Source organism: Gopherus evgoodei, chromosome 3, assembly GCF_007399415.2.
Source record: "Gopherus evgoodei ecotype Sinaloan lineage chromosome 3, rGopEvg1_v1.p, whole genome shotgun sequence".
In the NCBI taxonomy this organism is placed as follows: Eukaryota; Metazoa; Chordata; order Testudines; family Testudinidae; genus Gopherus; species Gopherus evgoodei.
The window spans coordinates 102,977,397-102,999,804 of NC_044324.1; the positions used below are offsets into that span (position 1 = coordinate 102,977,397).

Genomic DNA, 22,408 nt, shown 5'->3' on the forward strand with positions numbered 1-22,408 from the left:
CCCTCTCTCCTTCCACCAGCCCAAGGTTAGAACAGGCAAGATTGGGTGTGTCTACACAGCAATTAAAAACCCATGGCTGACCCGTGCCAGCTAACTCATGCTTCTGGGGCTCAGGCTAAGGGGCTGTTTAATTGTGATGTAGATATTCAGACTCAGACTGCAGCCCAAGCTCTGGAACTCTCCCCTCTTGCAGGGTTCTACATCGCATTTCTACACAATTATACAGCCCCTTAGACCAAGCCCTGAGAGCCCGAGACAGCTGGCATGGGTCAGTCACAGGTTTTTAATTGAAGAGTGTCATAAACAGATAGCTAAGGGTTAATGTCTCTTTCACCTGAAGCACCTGACCAGAGGACCAATCAGGAAACCGGATTTTTTCAACTTTGGGTGGAGGGAATTTTGTGTCTGAGGTCTTTGTTTTCTGCCTGCCTGCTTTCTCTGAGCTTTGGAGAAGTAGTTTCTACTTTCTAGTCTTCTGTTTCTAAAGTAAGGACAAAGATATCAGATAGTAAGTTATATGGTTTCTTTTCTTTGGTATTTGCATGAATATAAGTGCTGGAGTGCTTTGATTTGTATTCTTTTTGAATAAGGCTGTTTATTCAATATTCTTTTAAGCAATCGACCCCGTATTCGTCACCTTAATACAGAGAGACCATTTGTATGTATTTTTTCTTTCTTTTTTATATAAAGCTTTCTTTTAAGACCTGTTGGAGTTTTTCTTTACTTCAGGGAAATTGAGTCTGTACTCACCAGGGAATTGGTGGGAGGAAGAAATCAGGGGAGATCTGTGTGTGTTGAATTGGCTAGCCTGATTTTGCATTCCCTCTGGGTGAAGAGGAAAGTACTTTTTGTTCCAGGACTGGGAACAGAGAGGGGGAGTCACTCTGTTTGGATTCACAGAGCTTGTGTCTGTGTATCTCTTTCTCTCCAGGAGCACCTGGAGGGGGGAAGGGAAAAAGGATTATTTCCCTTTGTTGTGAGACTCAAGGGATTTGGGTCTTGGGGTCCCCAGGGAAGGTTTTTCAGGGGGACCAGAGTGCCCCAAAACACTCTAATTTTTTGGGTGGTGGCAGCAAGTACCAGGTCCAAGCTGGTAGCTAAGCTTGGAGGTTTTCATGCTAACCCCCATATTTTGGACGCTAAGGTCCAAATCTGGGACTAAGGTTATGACAAAGAGTAGTCATATCCACTAAGACCTGGCCCAAATTTTCTATACATACAAATGTCACAACTCTGAATTCTGATACCTTGCGTCCCTACAGGGCTATTCATGTAAATTTTATACCACTAGAAAGTGGGTTGAATCCCACCTTTCCAACGGAATTTAGGACTTACATCTAGCGCTGAAAGATCTTGAGACACAGAACTTTAAAATCATGATATTTCTGATCTAGAAAAAATATTTCAACTTGTGATTAGAAATATTTTACATTTATTAGTTTTTATTTCCTCAGTCTCTGAGCCAGCACAGTTGAACACATGGTAAATAAAAGAATAAAGAAATAATCTCAATGATGTGTTTTAAAAATCTCAAAAAACCTTCCTAAAATAGTTTATGTAACAAAGATGGTATATGCAAAATACATTATGATAGGATGTGCAAAGAGATTTGGGGCCAACTGGAGCTAGAGAAATTTACATTAACCAAGTTTCTGTTCCTTTAGCTGTATTGATTTGGGTTGATGATAAAATTTTCAGAAGTACCTAAGTCTCTTAGGAGGCTAAGCTAGATTCATTTTCAATAGGACACAGGCGCTTTTGAAAATTTTACTTCATAAAACTCATTCATGAATAATAACTACCCTAAGCTCACAAAAAATAGATGAAGCTGGGCAGAAAATGGTAATTCCAGTTCATGGAGGATTTAAAGATCTTTAAATTTTGGGATTACTCTGATTTGGAATAAAACCAAAATTTTTTAAAATGTTTTGAGAAACTGTTCTCCACCCAGCTATACAGGGAGCCTTGGCTCCAAGGCAGTCTGCCTGGGTTCTGTCAGAATTTAAGCAAAAACAAGCCATTTCTGCAACATATTTAGATTTCAACAACTTGGCAAATTTTAATACAAAATGTCTTACTTAATTTTTTCTGACCAGCTCTCAATTAACTCTGATGCTATGCTACATATTTTGTGGCAATAAAAATGACATTAAACTGCAGAGCCAGGTGATAAAATTTTATGTATCCTTTATCTCTGACTAACTCGCCTGCACTCTGCTCACTAATCTATATGCATCAATATTTATTCAAATATTAATAACTTCTGGGTAGTTTCCAAGAGCTGCAATTAAACAAAAACAAACCCCTTACCAAAAAAAAAAAAAAAGAAAAAAGAGTCTTTCTTCCTTCACTAAATTCTCCCTATGAACCTCTACCGGGGTTCAGGATGGACAACATCGCACAAGAAACAGATTTAAGGTAAGGTATCTTCTGATCTAGCAGGGATAGAAAAAGGAGCTTAAGACTATTCAAAATGGGAAGATTACCAGCTTTCCAATAGGACACACAATATTTCCTTCTAGTATGGAGAAAAATTAATTATAGTCTTGGCATTTAATGTATGGGAAAGTAAGTTTGGATCATTCTTAGAGTTTTAAAAAGTGTGTTAATTGTATTTTAGTTCCCTGACACATGTAGATGGACTCACAGTAATTAGAAGGGAGCGCTGGCATTAAAAAAAAACAAAAAAAAAACAGCCCTCACTTGCAATTAAACTATATAAGACATTTCTAAAATAGCTGTTGGTTAAATGTGTGACTTATAAACAATAAATATATGATGGGTTTTACTGGCATTTGTTATGTCATTAATTCCTAAACAAGCATTCATAAAACCTTTATACCACACCATCATGTATTCTGTCTCTCTCTTTATGTACTGTACATATACTACAAGAAGGTTCAAAATTTCATTAACATTAGCCATAGTATGCTTCAACAAACAGGTCCTGTTCTAGGGTATGTCTACACTACCCGCCGGATTGGTGGGAAGTGATCAATCTATTGGGGATTGATGTATCGTGTCTCGTCTAGACAATCATTGTTCCCTGAACGCACTCCCCGCCAACTCCAGAACTCCACCAGGGTGAGAGGCAGAAGCGGAGTTGACGGGGGAGCGGCGGCCGTCGATCCCGCGCCGCGAGGATGTGAAGTAAGTCAATCTAAGTTGATCTAAGATACATCGACTTCAGCTACGCTATTCTCATAGCTGAAGTTGCGTATCTTAGATCGACCCCTCCACACCCTCTCAGTGTAGACCAAGCCCCAGAAGGACATTAAATGTTTCCCATGATTTGAATAACGAATACATGAACTGTTAAACAAAGAATATTAAAGATGTCTAGCTACTTTTTTAATAGTCAAAAAGCTTTGGATATATTATTTTTCTTTTAAATTCATATACGAAGTGTCTGCAAACTTACCTTCATATTTTTCAGTGCTGAAGTAACATTCTGATGGGTTTTCAGAAAGATGCAACACAAACTTTTCAATTAATTCTGCCAAAACTGTAATAAGCAAAAAATCCATTAAAACATTAGCGGCAATGAATGGAATGTGGAACTACATTCAAATATTAATAACAAAATTACAACATGTGGACAACTAAAGCAATTTGAACTCCTGAATGTTTATGCACATTTGTATGGGGAAACAATTCAAAGTATTGTGCTCTTGGATTCATAACATTCCTGATTCAAATTAAATTTTTAATAGCTTCACTGAGAATCTATTCAGTGTTAACTGAAAGGGAATTATTTATTATCTTTAGATCCTCCAAGGAATACTTCAGAATTTGTTACATAGTTTCAATATACAAAGAAAATTAACTCTAATTAGGCTACAGTACCTTACCACATTTGTATGTGGATGTAGACTGTGGATAAAAATGTTACTTGAAGACACAAGACAAGAGACAATGCACCCTAAGGGTTCTGTACCTCCTTTTGATAAACAGTGCAAAATCAATTGTTCGCATATTTATACAACAGTAATTGCCAACTTTCCAAAACATGAAAAATACAGCGTATACTATTAGATATTAGAGGGAAAAAACAAATCTCAAGGGATGCTTCTACGCGTTATTATTATTACAATCTTACTCAAAGATCTGCTCCTTCCATGGAAGCTCCCGTGGGGATTGTGCTTCACTCTGAATGTCTGTATTGTGAGGTTGAGCAGGATGCTGGAACTTGGTCACTACTCGTGGCCCTAAGCACCCCTCTACAAAATATGCCGTGTGATACATCATTTGAAAACTAATAACTTGCAGGTTAATAACATCATGGTAAAATGTATATAGCAACATAATATGTAAATTTATGCATTCCCTTTATAGGATGTCATTGTCATATGTTCAAGACCGGGTTCCCTAGACTAGGTAAAGGTATTAAACAAGTTTATCTTAAACAAAGGAATGTAGTTTTCCTCACCTGGGAGTTACTTCCATAGTACTTTGTAAGACAATGAGACTACATTTACATATTGTGTGAATAGATCCATCAAGCTAACAAGTGGTGGAGGCAAACCCTACATCATCATGACAGAGGAGGACATTTTTAATATTCATTAAGTTGCACCAGAAGGGGCAGGAACTAAAGTAATTTCCATTTTAGCAGACAACTCCAGAAGGGGAAGAAGCAACAGAAAACTTCCTTCAAGTTGCTGGGAATAGACTTATCTGACATATTATTCAGAAGAATCCATTTCAAAGATTTATTGGACTATAAAAGAGAGGGACCAAGAAACCCCAAGTAATCTATCTTTCATCTAAGAAGACAATGATACTAGTCCTTTGACACACGAGGAGATAGATCTTGGCCCAGGGGTTCGGTCAGCCATCTTGGTGAAAGCACATGGTGAGGATTTTACTTTGAATTAAGTCTAGCTTTTTAAGTTTTAGTTGCTAGAAAGCATTTTATCTTTATTTCTCCTGTAACCATTTCTGACTTTAATCCTTATACTTGTACTCACTTAATCTCTTTGGAATTAAATAAACTTGCTTTATTTTTAATCTAAACCAACCCAGTGCTGTGTTTGAACTGAACTGTTTGGTAACTCCAGTTAAAGTATCAAACTGTTGTATATTGACTCCTCAAAGGAGCAACGAACCCTATAATTCTTCTGTTTGTTCCAACATTTCACAACACATGTTTTGGGGAAAAATTCGGGGCTGGGGAGAGTCTAGGGTCACCTTACCAGTTGTTAACTAAGGCAGGGGCGCGGGGGGGTAAGTGGAAGTCTAGTATCCTGGGCAGAGGACTACAGCAGCAAGACATTGTGAGGTTCTCAGGGTTACAGGCTAAGAGGTGACAATTCCTCACTGGTCTGTATTTCACCCCAGAATGTGACACTACCCAAGGAATTGTACCTTCCTCCCTTGTACGATAATAGCCAATAACTTAGTGCTCACCCTGTAAGCATTAGCTTCCCCTGCTTTTCTCGATCATGTAGAATGGGTCCTGAAGAACTGCTAAGAGATTGAGAGCCACTACAATTGCACAGGCTTTTCTCAAAAGTAAAATTACCTGTAGGTTTGGGGAGGCTGCATCCCATTATACTTCTGTAGTTGGGCAAAGTACATCACTACTTTAAACAGAAGAATGCAAATGAAGATTTCCCATCTCCTCCATGGGAATATCCCATGTAGGGAACAATACTGACCTACATTAAAAACTCAAGGTAGCACCAGTGAAAATGTAACAAGGAGAGCATGACCCAAAGCCATGTATCATCACCAGGACAATTCAGATTTAAAAAGGCTTTGATCTTACCCTCAATATCCTCTCACCTCTCCTAAAACTAACAATTAAAAAACCATAAAAACAATCATTTTTATAGTTTCTCCAGCCACTGTTTAACGTAATATTTTCTCGTTAAATTATACACATTGCTGGTTTAATTGTCCAAAAGGTTCACAGAAATCACATTTTTACAGATCCAGTCTATTAAAAATGCCTCAATTAAGGAAGAAAAATGCCACTAAGAAAGACTGTCTATTTTTGCATACAGAAATCTATGTCTTGTCAATCCACAGTTGTAAATATTGTAGGAAGTTGCTGGGAGATTACAGACTGTACTCTGTGTGCCAGAATTTTCCCCATTGGGGAAACAGACCCATATGGAACTTTAATGCATAGGAATCATCTCAAAAGAAGTCTTCAAGAATTTAATCATACCACTATTGATTTCACTGCAGTAGTAACAAGGAGAGTACATGCAGTGGAAGTTGGTACAGAAAATGATGATTGTTGCAACACCAAGTTCACATTGAGAAGCATTACATTTTTATTGAGAAAGATCAGTCTCTTGCTACATCAAAGCAATAGAGACTGCACAGAAATTGGGTTATTCCCCTCTTCTGCTTGAATAGGATGGTTGAATATATTTAATATCATTTTTTCCCTGAAATTATGCCTCTAAAAATTAACGTAGACAGCACAAGCATATTTATTCTATGAGACTCATTAAAGCACAGCCTTATGTTCATTTTGTGGTTACCTGAAAAAAATCAATTGAGAGACTGTAGTATTTTCTAATCAAGAGCATAGGAGTTTGGATCCCTGAGGATGGCAAACTCTCCGAAACTGTTGCTTGTTCAGTATGTTTTTCAAAAGAAATATTATTTTCAGAACTATCACATAAAAGCCCCTTCTGCTGCTGCCATAGTTCAGCCACTCCGCGATCCAGCATTTGCCTTTGAAATTAGCCATTTGTAAAAGCTGTCTTCTTCCTCCTCTTCTTGGAATCAAGTAAATCCTCCAATATAGATTAACATGTTCATATTTATGTTGCAGCAGCGACCCCACTCTTGAAAAAATATATGCATGTGTTTAACTTTACATTCTGAGAGTAACCCTACCATTGTACTTAAGCCTTTGTATGATTGGGGCCACAATTAGCATAACATACTTAAAATCACAAAAAATTACTGCTTAGACTTAGACATGGAAACTAAAGAGTTTCTCTTGGGAAAACTTGCAGTTCACTTGTAACAGTACATTTAATATATGACTGTTCACATTCAGATCAATGAAATATGTTATGCTTGAGTAATAAATAGGAGCAACGTTGCAAGATTAAAATATTGCATAATTCACAAAATTTAAAGTCAATACAGAATATTTTAATTTGATCTTTTTTATTGAAAGGCGTCCATATGCTTGACCCAACAGCTAAATACTTCAGTTCAGTGATTGAGTTAATGCACGAAGTGACAGTTCAATTGCTAAGCAATTGTTTTTTTTCCAAATTCTAGAACAAAATTGATTTCAGCCATCTGTAAGTATTCATATAAGTGTCCAGCAGGGGTCTGTGAAAACTCAATCAAATTTGTGAGAGAGAAAAATATGTAAGTGGAGTGTATTGAAATAAACTTGGTTATGAAATAAATTGAGGGCTGTCACAAGACACGACATTTCTTTTGAGATAATATTTATGTAAAATGATAGGCTGTTCTGAGTTGCTGTAGCTTGTGTGCTTTAACATCTAAAAGTTTACTTTAGCTACTTATGCTTAAGCTACTTTCATTTGGGCACCTTCTGGAATCCAGAGCGCTCTGGTTTCAGAAGTAATAAATATTGCAAAGTAAATCTTTATTAAAATGAAAATTAACTCAGTGATTGGTCATTTTTTTAAACCAGATCAAAAAAAAACTGTGGCATACTTAGAATTGCTACATTACTGCAAGTAATACAGTTTACTGCAAGACACAACCACTGTTCCATTGCTATCCGTCATGGTACTGTGCGTAGAACTATACCTGGACAGAAAGTTTCATACACTCCCTTCTCTAAACTCCCTTCAAAACTCAATGTTTGTTGCTTTTGTTCACCTTCATAAACAAAAAAAAAGGGAAAAAATAATCCTAATAAATTTATCCACTCATAAAACACATGCAGAGTAAACAGCATACCAAGTCTCCCATAAAATATATTTTATTAAAAAACCAAGCATTCCCAAACCAACACAGTTAGCTAGAATTTTGCTGTTTCTGAACGAGCCCCATTCAGATGTACTGTATTTGAAAAAGAGCTTTTAGCACCCTGGGGTTAGCAGTATCTTCCTCAGTTAAAGTATTATCTTGTGGTAGTATTTTGGGGAATAATTAAATTGCTTTTCAAGTCATTCAATTTCCATTGCTGTAATGTTATCTTCATGTACCATAACATTTCTTTATGCATTTCCAGAATCCATGTGATATATGCTTTTATGGGTACTTTCTTGTAGCTATTCCCCATGCTGTTCAATGCAAAGATATTTATACAGTATAGAGCTTTTGGATTCATGTAAACAAAATGGAATATTTGCTTTAAATTCTCAGTTGTCACTTTTGATATCTTTTCAGTGATGTTATGGAAAATAATGCGCATCAGCTTTTGACATTGGATATGGCCTACTACAAAGCACAAAAGAATAAATCTCTGTTCTTTCTTTTGGAAGCTTACTGTTTAAAACATCAAGTGTTCTGTTTTCAGATTAAAATTGTATTTCTTCACAGCTGTTTGTTTCTTTTTATACTCAATAGGATACACTGACAATTTTCGACACTAATTTCATATAGCTCAAGCAAAGAGAGCAAACTAGTAAAAATGCTGTGTTCAAATAAATTGATTATGCACACATTCTAATTATTTTATATTCTGCATGATGCACAACTTTTAAGAAAAACTGCTTAGAAGGCTGGGAGGTCAATGTGAGAGATGCAAGAAAGTAGGTGTAAAAAAGTCAGCATATTTTTATGCTAGAAAAGTATCTATTTTAAAATGTATTACATTTCAATTTATCTTTATTATACTGACAGAAATTCCTATAAAATACACTTACTGGTTTGAGTTGTGGACCTCTATTTATTTATCCTTTCTATAGAGTGCTTGGGGAAAAAAAATCCTGACTCTCAGTGAACTACAGTCATCAAAAACTATAAACTCGTAACACAGAGTTTATGAGAAGGAAAAGCCTGAGAATTTAGCAACTTTTGGTCACTGCTGACTTGAGCCATATTAGAACAAACTAATAGTGGAAAGTTCCTTATTTCATTATCTTTACACTGAGTCTCTTCCTTTACAGATTACTTACTAAGTTTTCTGTTACTTTGGCACTAAAGCCCCTAGATTATTTTACCTTATAAGTAAAGGTGAAATTCAGGTCCCCTGGGTTGCACTCTCTCTCTGTAAAGGGAACACATATTGGCTTTCCTTTAAGCTTTCTTATGTTTGTTAGTTATATTGACCACCTTTCTAAAGTATAACATACTTTGAAAAGTGACTTTCTGAAAATGCCACCTTTTCACTCAACAGTTCTGTTCCTATGTGAGTTGTATCTGTTCCTACTTTAGTGGCAAAAATATTTATACTTTTTACTCTCATCAGCACTGAAGAGGCAACTCAGTTAAGACAGATTGAGGTGGATTCCATTCCTTTTTGTGCATCACCAACACAGAAGTTTATATTCCCATCTACACACTCATTCACCAGCCTTCCAAGTTGGAGAGAGATTTCATCAGGTTAGAGGCTTTCTTCCATAGCTTCACCTGGCCATTGTCTAAGAAGCTCTGGTAATCTACAGCTCTGAGGACTGCAATCATGGCTTGGTAAAAATGACACCAAAAAAATCCCAACACTGAAGGTCATGGTTTTGGGTGCAGTACCATGAGAAAAGTTTGCCCTCTCTCCAGCTAACCATCTGTCTAAAGTAGCTTATCTCACCACAAATGTCCTTTGCAGCATTTCCAAATGTTTTGATAAATGTAAACATGTTATCCATTTACTTGCTTGTTGCAGAACATGGTGCTTTTCTGTCTTCCTCTTAAATTTTCCAAAGTTCACTGTCTGCCTCATGAGACAGGACAACCCCTTGTGGTTCAATTTCATGTGTCTTGTCTCTCTATTGACTTCCAACACTCCTGTTGACTTCCGACGTAAATGGGGCTTCACTGTGCTAGCTTACAATGCTTAATTTACATTTTGACAGAGATACACATCTTACCTCCTGTCTGGAAGAAACCTATTTCTCTCTTTGGTTGGTGACAGACTTTAAATCATATTTTTAGTACATATACACAACTCCTTATATATGATTTGTATATATTTGTTATTATTATGACAAATGCTTTTATTAGAGACCTCACATGACATTTGTGAGAGACTGTAACAGGGTGGTCTGACCAAGTGGTCAGAACCAAGGATAGAATCTGGATCATGGTTGGGAGTCACACCAAATTGAAAACCAAAGTCAGAGGCCACACCAAGTGTCAAAGCCAGAGTCATGCTAAGGATTAAGGATTAAGCCGTAATCAGACTCAAAAGTTACAAAGGTCAAGGATAGAGACAGCTGCAGGGGTCAGGGAAAGGAATCAGGAACAAGGAGCAGGGCATGGTAGAAGGAGAAAGGATGAGGAGAGGTGAAAGGAACATGGAGTAGAAGCCAAGCAAAGAAGCAAAAACTTGGTCTCAGACAGCTTGGTGGTAACAGACATAGGAACTGGTTGTTCAGACAAAGGGTGGGGTCCCAGAGGGGTCCAAGCGGCAGTCTGCTTCTAGTCATTTGATTCCATTGATTCAGCAGGTGTAACCTCTGGTACTGGGGTCTCAGTTGTTGCTCCCTCATCTGACCTTGCAATGTTATGGCACAGAGGGTAAGGCTCTCAACACCTAAGGGGCCTGACAACACCATTGATGGGCAAATACCATGAAAGTGATATGTCAGATACAGTGAATTTGTCAGGCCTGTTAGGAGGAGTTGTTGCTGTTAGGAGTTGCTAACCTACTAAATGTGATATGTAATCTATCACTTAAATCAGCCTCTGCACCAGATGACTGGAGGATAGCTAACACCACCAACTTTTTAAAGTGTCTCCATGGGCGATTCTGGCAATTATAGGCTGGTAAACCTGACCTCAGTACCAAGCAAATTGATCAAAACTACAATAAAGAACAAAATTATCAGACACACAGATGATCACAACTTGCATGGGAAGAGTCAACATGGCTTTTGTAAAGGGAAAGTAAGCCTCACAACTCTATTAGAATTCTTGGAAGGGGTCAGCAAACACATAGTCAAGGGTGATCCAGTGGATATAGGGTAGTATTTTCAAAAAGCCTTTGACAAGGTCCCTCACCAAAGGCTCTTTAGCAAAGTAAGCAGTCAGAAGATAAGAGGAAAGGTCCTCTCATGGATCAGTAATAGGTTAAAAGACAGGAAAGAATGGGTAGGAGGAATAAGTGGTCAGTTTTCACAATGGAGAGTAATAAATAGTCAGGTCCCTCAGGAATCTGTACTGGGTTCAGTGCTTTTCAACATATTCATAAATGTTCTGGAAAAAAAGGATCAACGGTGAGATGCCAAAATCTGCAGACAACACAAAACTACTCAAGATAGTTAAGTCCAAAGAAGACTGTGAAGAGGCTCTCACAAAACTGGGAGACTGGGCAAGAAATTGGCAGATGCAATTCAATATTGATAAATGCAAAGCAGTGCATTTTGGAAAACATAATCCCAACTACAAATACAAAATGATGGAGTCGAAATTAACTCTTATCGTTCAATAAAGAGATCTTGAAATCAGTCACTGTGGATAGGTCTCTAACACCATCCACACAATGCGCAGCTGCAGTCAAAAAGCTAACTATGTTGGGAAACATCAAGAAAGGAATAGATAATAAGACAGTACATATCATAATGCCACTACATTAATCCAAAGGTACTCCCACTCCTTGATTACTGCATATAATCTGTGGTTGCTCCATCTCAGAAAAATTATACTGGAATTGGAAAAGGTACAGACAAGGGCAATAAAAATGATTAGGGATATGGAAAAGTTTCCATATGACAAAAGATTAAAAAGACTGGGACTGTTCAGCTTGGAAAAGAGACGGCTGAGGAGGATATGATATAGGTCTATAAAATCATGAATGGTGTGGTGAAAGTGAATAAGGAAATGTTATCTACCCCTTCACATAACACAAGAACCAGGGGTCACCTGATGAAATTAATAGGCAGCAGGTTTAAAACAAACAAAAGGAAGTATTTCTTCAAACAATGCATGATCAATCTGTGGAACTTCTTGCCACTGGATGCTGTGAAGGCCAAAAGTATAACTGGGTTCAAAAAAGAATCAGATAAGTGCATGGAGGATAGGTCCATCAATGGCTATTAGCCAAGATGGTCATGAATGCAACCTCATGCTCTAGGTGTCCCTAAACCTCTGACAGCAAGATGCTGGAACTGGATGAAGGGATAGACCATTTGATAATTGCCCTGTTCTGTGAATTCCTTCTGATGTTCCCCTAGTATTATCTGGACCAGTGATCTGCTAGGTACTCCAATCCCTGACTCTGGGAGCCCACTCCTGAGCTGTTCACGCACAGCCTCTAGCATGTAAGCTGCTCCTTGGATTTTAAAACCGAATGACATTAGCCAATATCTTCAATCCCAGACACAACCCTAGGAACTTCCATCTTGGAGTGTCCAGTTATGCCCACTGGACACTGCAAGCTTATATGAGTTCATCAATTTGACAAAGAAAATTGATATGTACCAGGCTTGTTATCCCAAGGGGAGTCTCTGACATGCTTCAAACCAAACACTGATTCCAGTAGAATAAATGAACAAATGTATTAACTACAAAATAGATTTTAAGTAATTATAAGTCAAAGCACAAAAAGTAGGATTTGGTCAAATGAAATAAAAGCAAAACACATTCTAAGCTGATCTTAACACTTTCAGTGCCCTTACAAACTTAGAAGCTTCTCATCACAGGCTGGCTGGTTGCCCTTCAGCCAGGCTCTCCTCTTTGATCAGTGCTTCAGTCCCTTCTCTTTACGTGTCATTATATAATGCCTGCATCTGTAACTTTCACTCCATGCATCTGAAGAAGTGAGGGTTTTTACCCATGAAAGCTTATGCCCAAATAAATCTGTTTGGATAGAGACTCATGCAGCTACCCTCTGATAAATGAATAGCAAATGTAACTTTTCTTGTCTGCATAGTAAACACTGGCATTTTTATCTGTTTGAATAATCAAAGTGGTGTTTTCTGTGCCTTCTTGGTTGCAAAGATTTGAACTGTTTCCTGCTGAAGGTCCATAGTCTGGACCAGCTCATGCTTTACTGAGAGGGTTGCAAGGCCAAACAGCCTCTCCTGTGTCATTGTAGAGCATAGATGTGTTTTTATTAACTTCAGCTTGGAGAAGCTGCATTCTCCACTGGCAACTGTTACAGGAAGTGTTAGAAGTATGCACAGAGCAACAAAAGCATTTGGAAAGAGGGTGGTCATCTTACATATGCACATATATTCCAGAACAGCCTTTGGAGTTTGTCCTGCTGAAATGTATCTTGAAAGGGCTCTCAGTTCATCACCTAAATCACTTGCATCAATATTGCACATGTCAGCATGTGTCAACACTGTCTCTAGCATCCTGCATTGCTGGTGTAGATCTTCTTCAGGTATAGTGAAGAGTTTTGGAATATCATACAACATCCCAAATATACTGTTGTGTTCCTTGAGCTGCATGAAAGGTTCTTCAACTGACTGTATTGCACAATCTAGCACCTGCTTAAAGAATTCAACATTGTATTGTTGTCTGGGGTCTCTTATGGGATTATCTGATGCCTCATAATCAAAATGTCTTCTTCTTCAGTGACTCCTGTATTCTTGAATGGGTGGGAAAACAGCTTCAGTGTGAAGTTCGTCTGTCAACTTCTGTGCACTCTTCAGAATGTTTTGAAATCCCTCATCTGACCAGTAACACTGTAGATATGACTTTGCTTTGTCCAGTTGTTCCATTGCTCCAGATATATCAAGGTCAACACCTTGGAGTCTCTTGCTTACAACATTTATTTCAAACAGTATGTCATGCCACAACACTAAGCCACATGGAAATTTGAAGTTATGCATGTTTCTGGTGATTCCATTTACCTCTGCCACTGTTCTCCCACGAACAGTTCCTGTTATAGTATTATCCTCCATGATGGCAACTATAGCATCATCTATCTTCCCAATTCGGTGTTTGATAGGCTTTATCGCCTCCACTCGACTTTCCCATTGTGTGGCACTCAGCGGTTTCAGTGTCAGAGAGGATGTTCCCAGATGTTGCTTCAAAATTTGCCATCGATGTGTTGATGCAGAGAAAAAAATACACAGATGCTTTGAATTACATTAAAAAATTTAGCAGCCTCACTAGAAGCTGATGCTGCATCACTGACCACCAAGTTTAATGAATGAGAACTGCATGGGACAAAAAATGCTTGAGGGTTTAACTCTCAGATCTGTGTCTGCACTCCTCTGTTATTTCCTTTCATGTTCGCACCATTATCATAGCCCTGACCTCTCGTGTCAGCTATTGTAATTCCCATATCTTGCAGATTTTTAAGAAGCACATTTGTCATACCGGCTCCTGTTGTATCATCAATGTCAAATTCTAGAAAATGCTCTCTGACAGTCACCATTGCAGGGACATTTTCACTAGGTTCTGTTGTTGTTACAAAACATACCATTAAAGTCATTTATTCCGTATGGCTGATGTCAGGTGTGCAGTCCAGAATAACAGAGTAATATCTTGCTGACTTCAGATCTGCCACAATCCTCTGTTTGACTTTTGTTGCCAGTAACTGTATGATCTCATTTTGAATTGTTTTTCCAAGGTAGTGGGGTGTGTGTACATTTTTTGGGTGGTGACTCTTCTTAGATGCTCCTAGAGTACATCATCAAACTCAGCCATCAGCTCCACAGTTTTAAGGAAGTTTCCATTGATTGGCACACACAGCTGATTTAAAGTTCCACATGGTGCTAGGTTTTGTGTAGCAAGAATTCTCAAAATGGCAATGAAATGTTTCAGAACATTTTGCCAGTAAAGAGCCTCTGATGCAACCTTCTCTTGATGCTGATCATCTGTGGTGGCCTTTAACCTTAGTCTCATCTCAAGCTCTTTCCACCTATGGAATGCTCTCTGGTGATTTGCTACCTTCTCATTGCATGCTAGATTTCTAACCCGATTCTTCCAGTCCTTTTTTCCGTAGAATCCAGTGTGGCTGGAACATTAGACTGGAAGAGTTTGCAACAAAAACAGTATGCAACATTCTGGGATTTTGAGTACATAAGCCACGGCCTCTCCACTTTGTCACTATTGCGGATTTCACGCCAGTAATGTGTTTGATGGAAACTTCTATTTTCATTGTCTTTGGGAAACATGAAGTTTTTCCACTTGCTGTGGCCCATGCAGTACAAAGAAGTCCTTCAGGCTAGTGCTCAAGTGGGTCCACAGTCCTGGATCATCTAGACTTAAGGAACTAAACTCAGCAGCAGCTGCTTCTTGCGCCTCTTGGATGCTGCAGTAACTGTCAGGTCACCTGCACTCTGACTAACTGGAAGATCAGGCATCTCCTCACTGGGGCCAGAAGCCTCACCGTGAACATTTGCATCTATGTATCTAAGGAGAGCTCCTTCCTGCTAGATAGAAAAGCTTCCTTTGCTTTCTTTATTTTTCTGAATGCTGCCCCAGAGGGAAGTTTTCTTCATTTACTCATGACTGCTGTTCTGTGCCAGCTATAGTGGCTCTCAACACTCAACTGAAGGGGACAAATAAACAAGCTGGTAGCAGGGCCTGACTGAGGGAAGATATCAGCGTCTTAAAGGCCTAACTGGCTTCTACTACTTCCATTGACTGCCTGTTCTCCTCAAGTGTTTTCAGGGAAACAGCAGGAAACAGGAAGCTGGCGTTAATCAGTCCAAGCTCCTGGGGGTGCTAGCGAGGCTCCTCCTCCTTTCTCTCCCTGTTGCTCCTGCTGTTTTCTGTTATTCCCTCTCACCTTTTCTCCTGCCTGCCTGTTATGTCTCTTGGGCCCACCTTCCTCCAACACAGCACTCCACCATCTCTGTGCATCTAGAGCAGAGAGAATACATATGCACCAGCAGCAGACACAATTTTCTGCACTCTGAGTCCTAGTGGCGCCCCACCACAGTCTGGCTCCTGATGTGGCCACCTCAGTTCACCTCATGGTAAGGCCAGCGCTGTCCATCACAGACTTTAAATCCTTCCTAAACTTCTGAATGTGTTCAGCCACTGGCCCCCCTTTAACCTCAGTACCTCTCTGCCAGGAGTCTATGATGAAATCAAAGGGACTTTTGACCTTTCTCCCACACAGGATATCAAATGGGAGTCCGTGTGGATTCTTGGTTTACTTCACGCTAAGCTAATAACAGATAGGGTAACATTATATCCCAGGCATTTGCCCTCTTGGTTCCATTTATTCCCAGGAGAGTTTTTAGAGTCCCATAAAACCTTTCAACTGAACCATCTGTCTCTGGGTGATAAGGAGTAGACCGCAGCTGTTTTACCCCACATATTCACCATAATTTAGTAGATAACTAAATGTTATGAAGAAATATAGGAGATGAAACAAGGAGATGAAATCTGATCCATAATCTGACACGGTCTCCTTTGGAAAAAATCTACTCAGCTGAAAATAGTGAACAGAGCCATAGCCACTGTGTCAGCCTCTAGATTAGACAGAGCAACTCCCTCTGGGTATCTGTGGAATACACCAAAAATGACATGTGTAATAGTCATAAAAATGGTACTGAGTGCATTAGTCCACCAGTATTTCCAGTGCTGCCTTATCCCTGATGTTCCCCGATGTTCTACTTTAAGATGTGCTAACCTGAGACTACAAGCAAAATACCAATCCTTGTTCTTCCTAAACAGTGCTGTTAAAAGAAATGAAACTTTTCTCATCAGTTTGGTCCTTTTCTAAAACGTACTGGCTGAACCTTGGGAAACAGTAATTTGCCGATAGTAAGGGAGGCGGAGGGGGGAAAGCCAGACAATGCATAATTAGATACAGTAAAAGCAATGCAGTCCTCAGTGAAAATGTGAAAAATAGTTGTTTACAAGTGCCTAAAGGGGGACTATATATTATATATATATATATATATATATATATATATATATATATATACACACACACATATACACACACACATACTCACTGGTTCCACTGATGACATCAGGTTTGGCTTTCATGATTTTACAAAACTGTTTTCTACAGTTTTCAATCCACACTAGCTGTTTATCTGGATTTTTTAAGAATGCCAACAGCTTGTTGAGATCACTATCTAAAATAAAAATAAAAAGACACATTGTGATTTTCTATAACACAAATCAGCTTTATTATAGCAACATTTTTAAAAATAAACAGTAAAAAAGCTACAAGTTACAGATAGCCCTGAGGGCTACAGCTCCTTAGCTTCATAGGGAGTGAGTACAGGCACTAGTACTGTTCAGAAAGGAACAGGAAACTCAGCTGACTCCTCCATCTCTTTGCTATCATCTTAGCCAGTGTTTGGGCAGCCCTCAAATGCTCTTACAAAAAAAAGATTGTTACTCATGGAGTGCTGAACAATCATGTATATCCCATGCTGGCTGTTCACTATCACATGGGAGACGTAACCAATCCAACTGTGGAGACAGAAAGCAGGATTTTTTGTGCTTTATCTCAGGTCTTTGTACCCACCACATCTGATGGGGGGACTCTGGGTCATGTCTCACCTCCAGAATTCCCACATCACCTCCAACTGAGAATGGGGAAGTGCCTTGACAATGGCATTCGTTAAGTGCTGCAGTTGAAGAGTATTCGGCTTTTTTCAGGAGTGCACTTGACCCTGGACACGTCTTACTAAAGGATCAGGGCCTTGACTATCCCCTTTCTAGGTTTTAAAAGTAACTTCAGAATTGAAGTCATGCAATTGCAAGTGACTTATCTTTAGGAATCAACAAGCTATCTTGTTTATTTACCAAGGAAATGACCTTTTACAAATGTTCTTATTTTTTATAATACCTTAATATTCAATTTTAAATTATCCTACAGCAAAAACACTTGCAAGTAATCTTATTGCTTTGAATTGAGCGAGAATATTTATTTTTTGGTTTTCACAGAATTATTACATTGCACGCCATTTATTTCAAGCCAATCTCAGGATTTTAACAGTGTACTCATTATAAATCGTTCCTCTGTCACTGGGATTTATTTAGCCAATTCAAAATAAATCAGAAAGGCTGATTACACTACTTAACTATTAACATTAATAATTCTTCCAAATTAATTAACAAGGAAATTCCCTTGTTATCTCCAAATAATTAAATCCTCAGTCAATGTCCTTCCAAATAATATGTGCTGACTTTAATAGTTGGTTATGAGAGCCTGAATATTTAATGTGAGGCAGGATTATAGGACTTGTAGTTGTTTCTTTCCCCTTTGCTGTAATATGTTGCAAAGGCTAGGGTTTAAGATAATTTCAGAACAGTGCAGAAATATCAGTTTGCAAGTTAATTAGTTATTTTGCTTTACAAAGTCCTCTGGTGGAATTAAAGTTGGAAAATAAGGATAGGCTGGTATGTAGTTATACTCAGATGTACAGACACTCTTTTCTTAACCTGTGTATTATATAACAAAAATTTAAAATCTGAGATTTTTGTTGCAGGAGAACAGAATAAAAGATCAGGGTGAAATTCTGATTCCATTGAAGTCAATGGCACAGTTCCCAATGACTCAACAGAGCTAGGACTTTATCCATTTCACCATCGCTGCTGGTTCCTCCTGGTCTCTTAATCTGATCTTTTGTCTCTCATCTCTCTTCACATAGTTACTCAGTCAGTCTCCATGGCTCTTTCAGTAATGTTTTTCTACATATGCTGTTTTATTCCTGTCTCTTGCCTACAATCTTTACAACAACTGAGTCTTCACTGTGCTAGGTTATGCCTCCCAGAATTCTGCATCCACTTTATATCCACACAATCTCTTCACCAGTCACATTCAATCATGCTGATATTGTTTAGTGCTAAACTCATCCTTGGAACTTCATTCCCCAAAACATTTAATCTTATCCTGCAAAAGCAGCTAGCATCTGGCTTGCTCATGTCTCATACAGCTGATATGCACAAAAAGTATCAGTGGAGTCAGTGGACACAGGACCTTGCAATGTAACTTTTTTGTGGGTGTAACATTTTGCAATTCTATGTCACATGATCAGAGCAAAAAAGACCAGACTCTAATCAGCATCCCTGTACATAACACCCTTACTGTAGCACAGGTAGAAGTTTCTCTCGGCGCTTGGAAAGAGTCCATATGTCAGACAAGCACCTTTCAGAAGATACTATCTTGTTTTCCTGAATATCAGCTCTTTTTTTTTCCCCCTTTTACTTTATTAAAAAAAAAAATCTCCAAGTGGAAGGAAAATCTCAAAAATGTGAACAAAGTATAGCTGATGTAGAGATGCCTACTTGAGTCTGCAGATGGTCTGGAAAAGTGAATGGCTCTGAGAGGTGTAAATTGCCCCATTTCACCTCACTGAAGTATTAACTCGGACAGACAGAGATTACAATTTATATGTCGATATTATTAACTTTCCCTTCTCATGTAACGAAGGACAGATCTGAACAATTCACTGTGAGTGACATCTCACTTTGATGCTACAAATGGTGTTTGGGGGATATTCCTCCCCTCCTCCTCCCCCCCAAAAAACGGTGAAAGAACCAAACTCAAGGAGCCTAGTACAGTTCAGAGGCATATTCATGCTCCACCAATGGGGAGCCAAGCTTTAGGAGCCAAGAGGCACACATAATCATGTTTAGATACACCTCTACCCTGATATAACGTGACCAGATATAACACGAATTTGGATATAACGCGGTAAAACAGCACTCCGGGGGAAGGGGGGCTGCGTGCTCCGGCGGACCAAACCAAGTTCGATATAATGTGGTTTCACCTATAACACGGTAAGATTTTTTTAGCTCCTGAGGACAGCGTTATATAGGGGTAGAGGTGTATTAAAGGTGTACTGTGAGAACGGTCTCATTTTGGCACATGGATGGAGTTTATTTTATGGACAGAATTTCAAAGATTATCACCATCTCTTTTCCTCCATCCAGGTTTCTCTTAACAGTTTGTAGTTAAATAGACAAAGCCATTTCTTCCAACTTAGAATGTAAAATATATTTCAGTTGATTCTGTAATAAACCAATGTATCTTGATTTAACTTTTGAATTGCAATGGTTATCTCCAACAGAACTTGTGAGAAAATACTTAAGTTTCAGAAATTGCTAGGTAAGAATATCCTGCCCTAAAGGTACGATCAGTCAGTTAGAACTCCAACTACATAATATACCTATGATGAGCTTTATTGGTTAAGTGGGTCAGTACTCAACTTCCTGCAGTGTATTTGTATATGTACAGTTTCTCTGAAACTGGTCTGAACCAGAACATTGTAGCTCTCCTAAAGTTAAATAATCTCTCTCCATAAAAGAAACTACTTTCTAATTCTCCTCCAAACTCTACTATTACTCAGATAGCTTTTTGTGTCTAAAGTGTCTTGGCATGAACTGGGGAACATAAATACCACAAGCCTTTATATCTGATTGCTTTTATTGTGAAAATCTGAATGAGTTTCTACTGCATTCAAGGGACAATAGCAAAGACTCACTGTGATCAATTTAAAACCTGCAAATTCACATGGATAATAACCAAAATAATAAGCCTAATGGGCAAAGTGTCCAACTTATAATTCACAAGCTATTGAATACAAATCCTGCTGAGGGTATTTTTTAACTAAAGACTTTATATAAGGTTTTTCTCTTAGTGTCAAGTGGGTTGCCATTTAATTATCTTTATCAGCTGTTCTTAAAATGGTGGACAAAGGACGGAAGCAGGGAAGGAAGACCAGGTCATAGAAGAGAAATGCAGGTGAGGAAGATAGCTGTGTTCAGAGCTTTAAGCAGGGCACCAGGAAAACAGAAGTAGCTGGTAACTGGAGTGAGAGAGGGAAGAGCAGGACAGCTTGATGATAGGATTGAGGAGTATGTAAAGGGTGTGGGACTGGGTAAAGGAGAGAAGCAGAATCCATAAAGGGCAAGTCCTTAGAGCAGTAGGTGCTCCCCACCCCAAAAGATGAAGGAAAAGCTCTAGATAGAGAGAGGGGAAAGCTCAGGGAACAAGGGCTGAGGGGGTGTATGGGTAAAAGGTTCTGAGCAGAGAAATAGGGTTGGGAACAGGATCTGAAGAGGTTTGCTGTGGGGATTCTAGGCTTTGAGAGGCAGAAAAAGAAGGAAGCTTTGGGAGCAGTGGCTGATGAGGTGTGTGTGTGGAGGGTCCTGAGCTGTGGGATTGCTGCTCTAGGAACTTCATGAACTCTATATGGCTAGATTTCCAGTCTTGCACAGGTCCTGAAGTATACTGGAGGCCTAAAGCTCCCACTTTGCAAAGTTCCTTAGCTAGAGAGGAGAGAATGACAGTGAGGTCTTTGGCATAATAGAGGAGCAAATGTTACTGTGGACAACATGAGGGTGTTGTACACTCACAATGGAAAACCAGAAAAGTTGGGAGAGGAGGTGGTCCATGCAATTCTAAATAGAAAAGAAGTGTCAGTGAGATAACCTCCTCGCGAGGAGGTTATCTACACACAAGAACGTTTGAGAAACCCTGATCTTTATCATCAAAACATACTGCTCGTGAAAATTAGACAATGCATCTATTAAATGTAATTTTGCATGTGACAAGAAATGCAAAATGAAAATTAAAAGCATAAATCATGTTAAGTTAATTTAATTTTTAGTATTATTTTGCTTTGAATAACTTATGGTATTGTTAATACCACAGATAAAGAAATCTCACTTATTTTTAATTTGGTATTGCCCCTAAACAAGAAGACTGTGTGTATTATTCTAAACACTTACCCCTTAGCAGTTCTACCCCAAGTTATATTACTGAAATATAATTGAACACTTAAGGTAAAAGAAAAGTAACAGGGTATCTTGCTACAGTTTAAACAGGTGGAATTTACATAATTTATTTCCTCATGCAAATAATGACCTTTCTAAATCATTTGAAGTTTCATCATAAATTATCAAAGAATCCTGTGGCACCTTATAGACTAACAGACGTTTTGGAGCATGAGCTTTCGTGGGTGAATACCCACTTCCTCAGATGCCATCCCTGATGATGCCACAGCACAACTGATGATGCCACAGCACAACTGGCTGCTGAGCTCTGTGCCTTTATACTTACACACAACTATTTCAAATTTGATGACAATATATATCTCCAGGTCAGTGGCACTGCTATGGGCACCCGCATGGCCCCACAATATGCCAATATCTTCATGGCCGACCTGGAACAACGCTTCCTCAGCTCTCGTCCACTCACACCCCTTCTCTATCTACGCTACATTGATGACATCTTCATCATCTGGACCCATGGGAAGGAGACTCTGGAAAAATTCCACCACGATTTCAACAGCTTCCACCCCACCATCAACCTCAGCCTGGACCAATCTACACGGGAGGTCCACTTTCTTGACACCACGGTGCAAATAAGTGATGGTCACATTAACACCACCCTATATCGAAAACCCACCGACCGCTA

The 22,408-nt window shown here is 38.8% G+C and overlaps 1 protein-coding gene across 1 annotated transcript in view; it reads right to left on the reverse strand.

Moving 5' to 3' along the window:
• The window catches only part of TBC1D32 (TBC1 domain family member 32), a 164,245-nt gene that overhangs the window by 48,455 nt on the left and 93,382 nt on the right, over positions 1-22,408 (reverse strand). Inside the window, 2 exon segments of the mRNA XM_030556208.1 lie at positions 3,422-3,505; positions 16,983-17,108. Coding sequence (XP_030412068.1) covers positions 3,422-3,505; positions 16,983-17,108 — 210 coding nt within the window.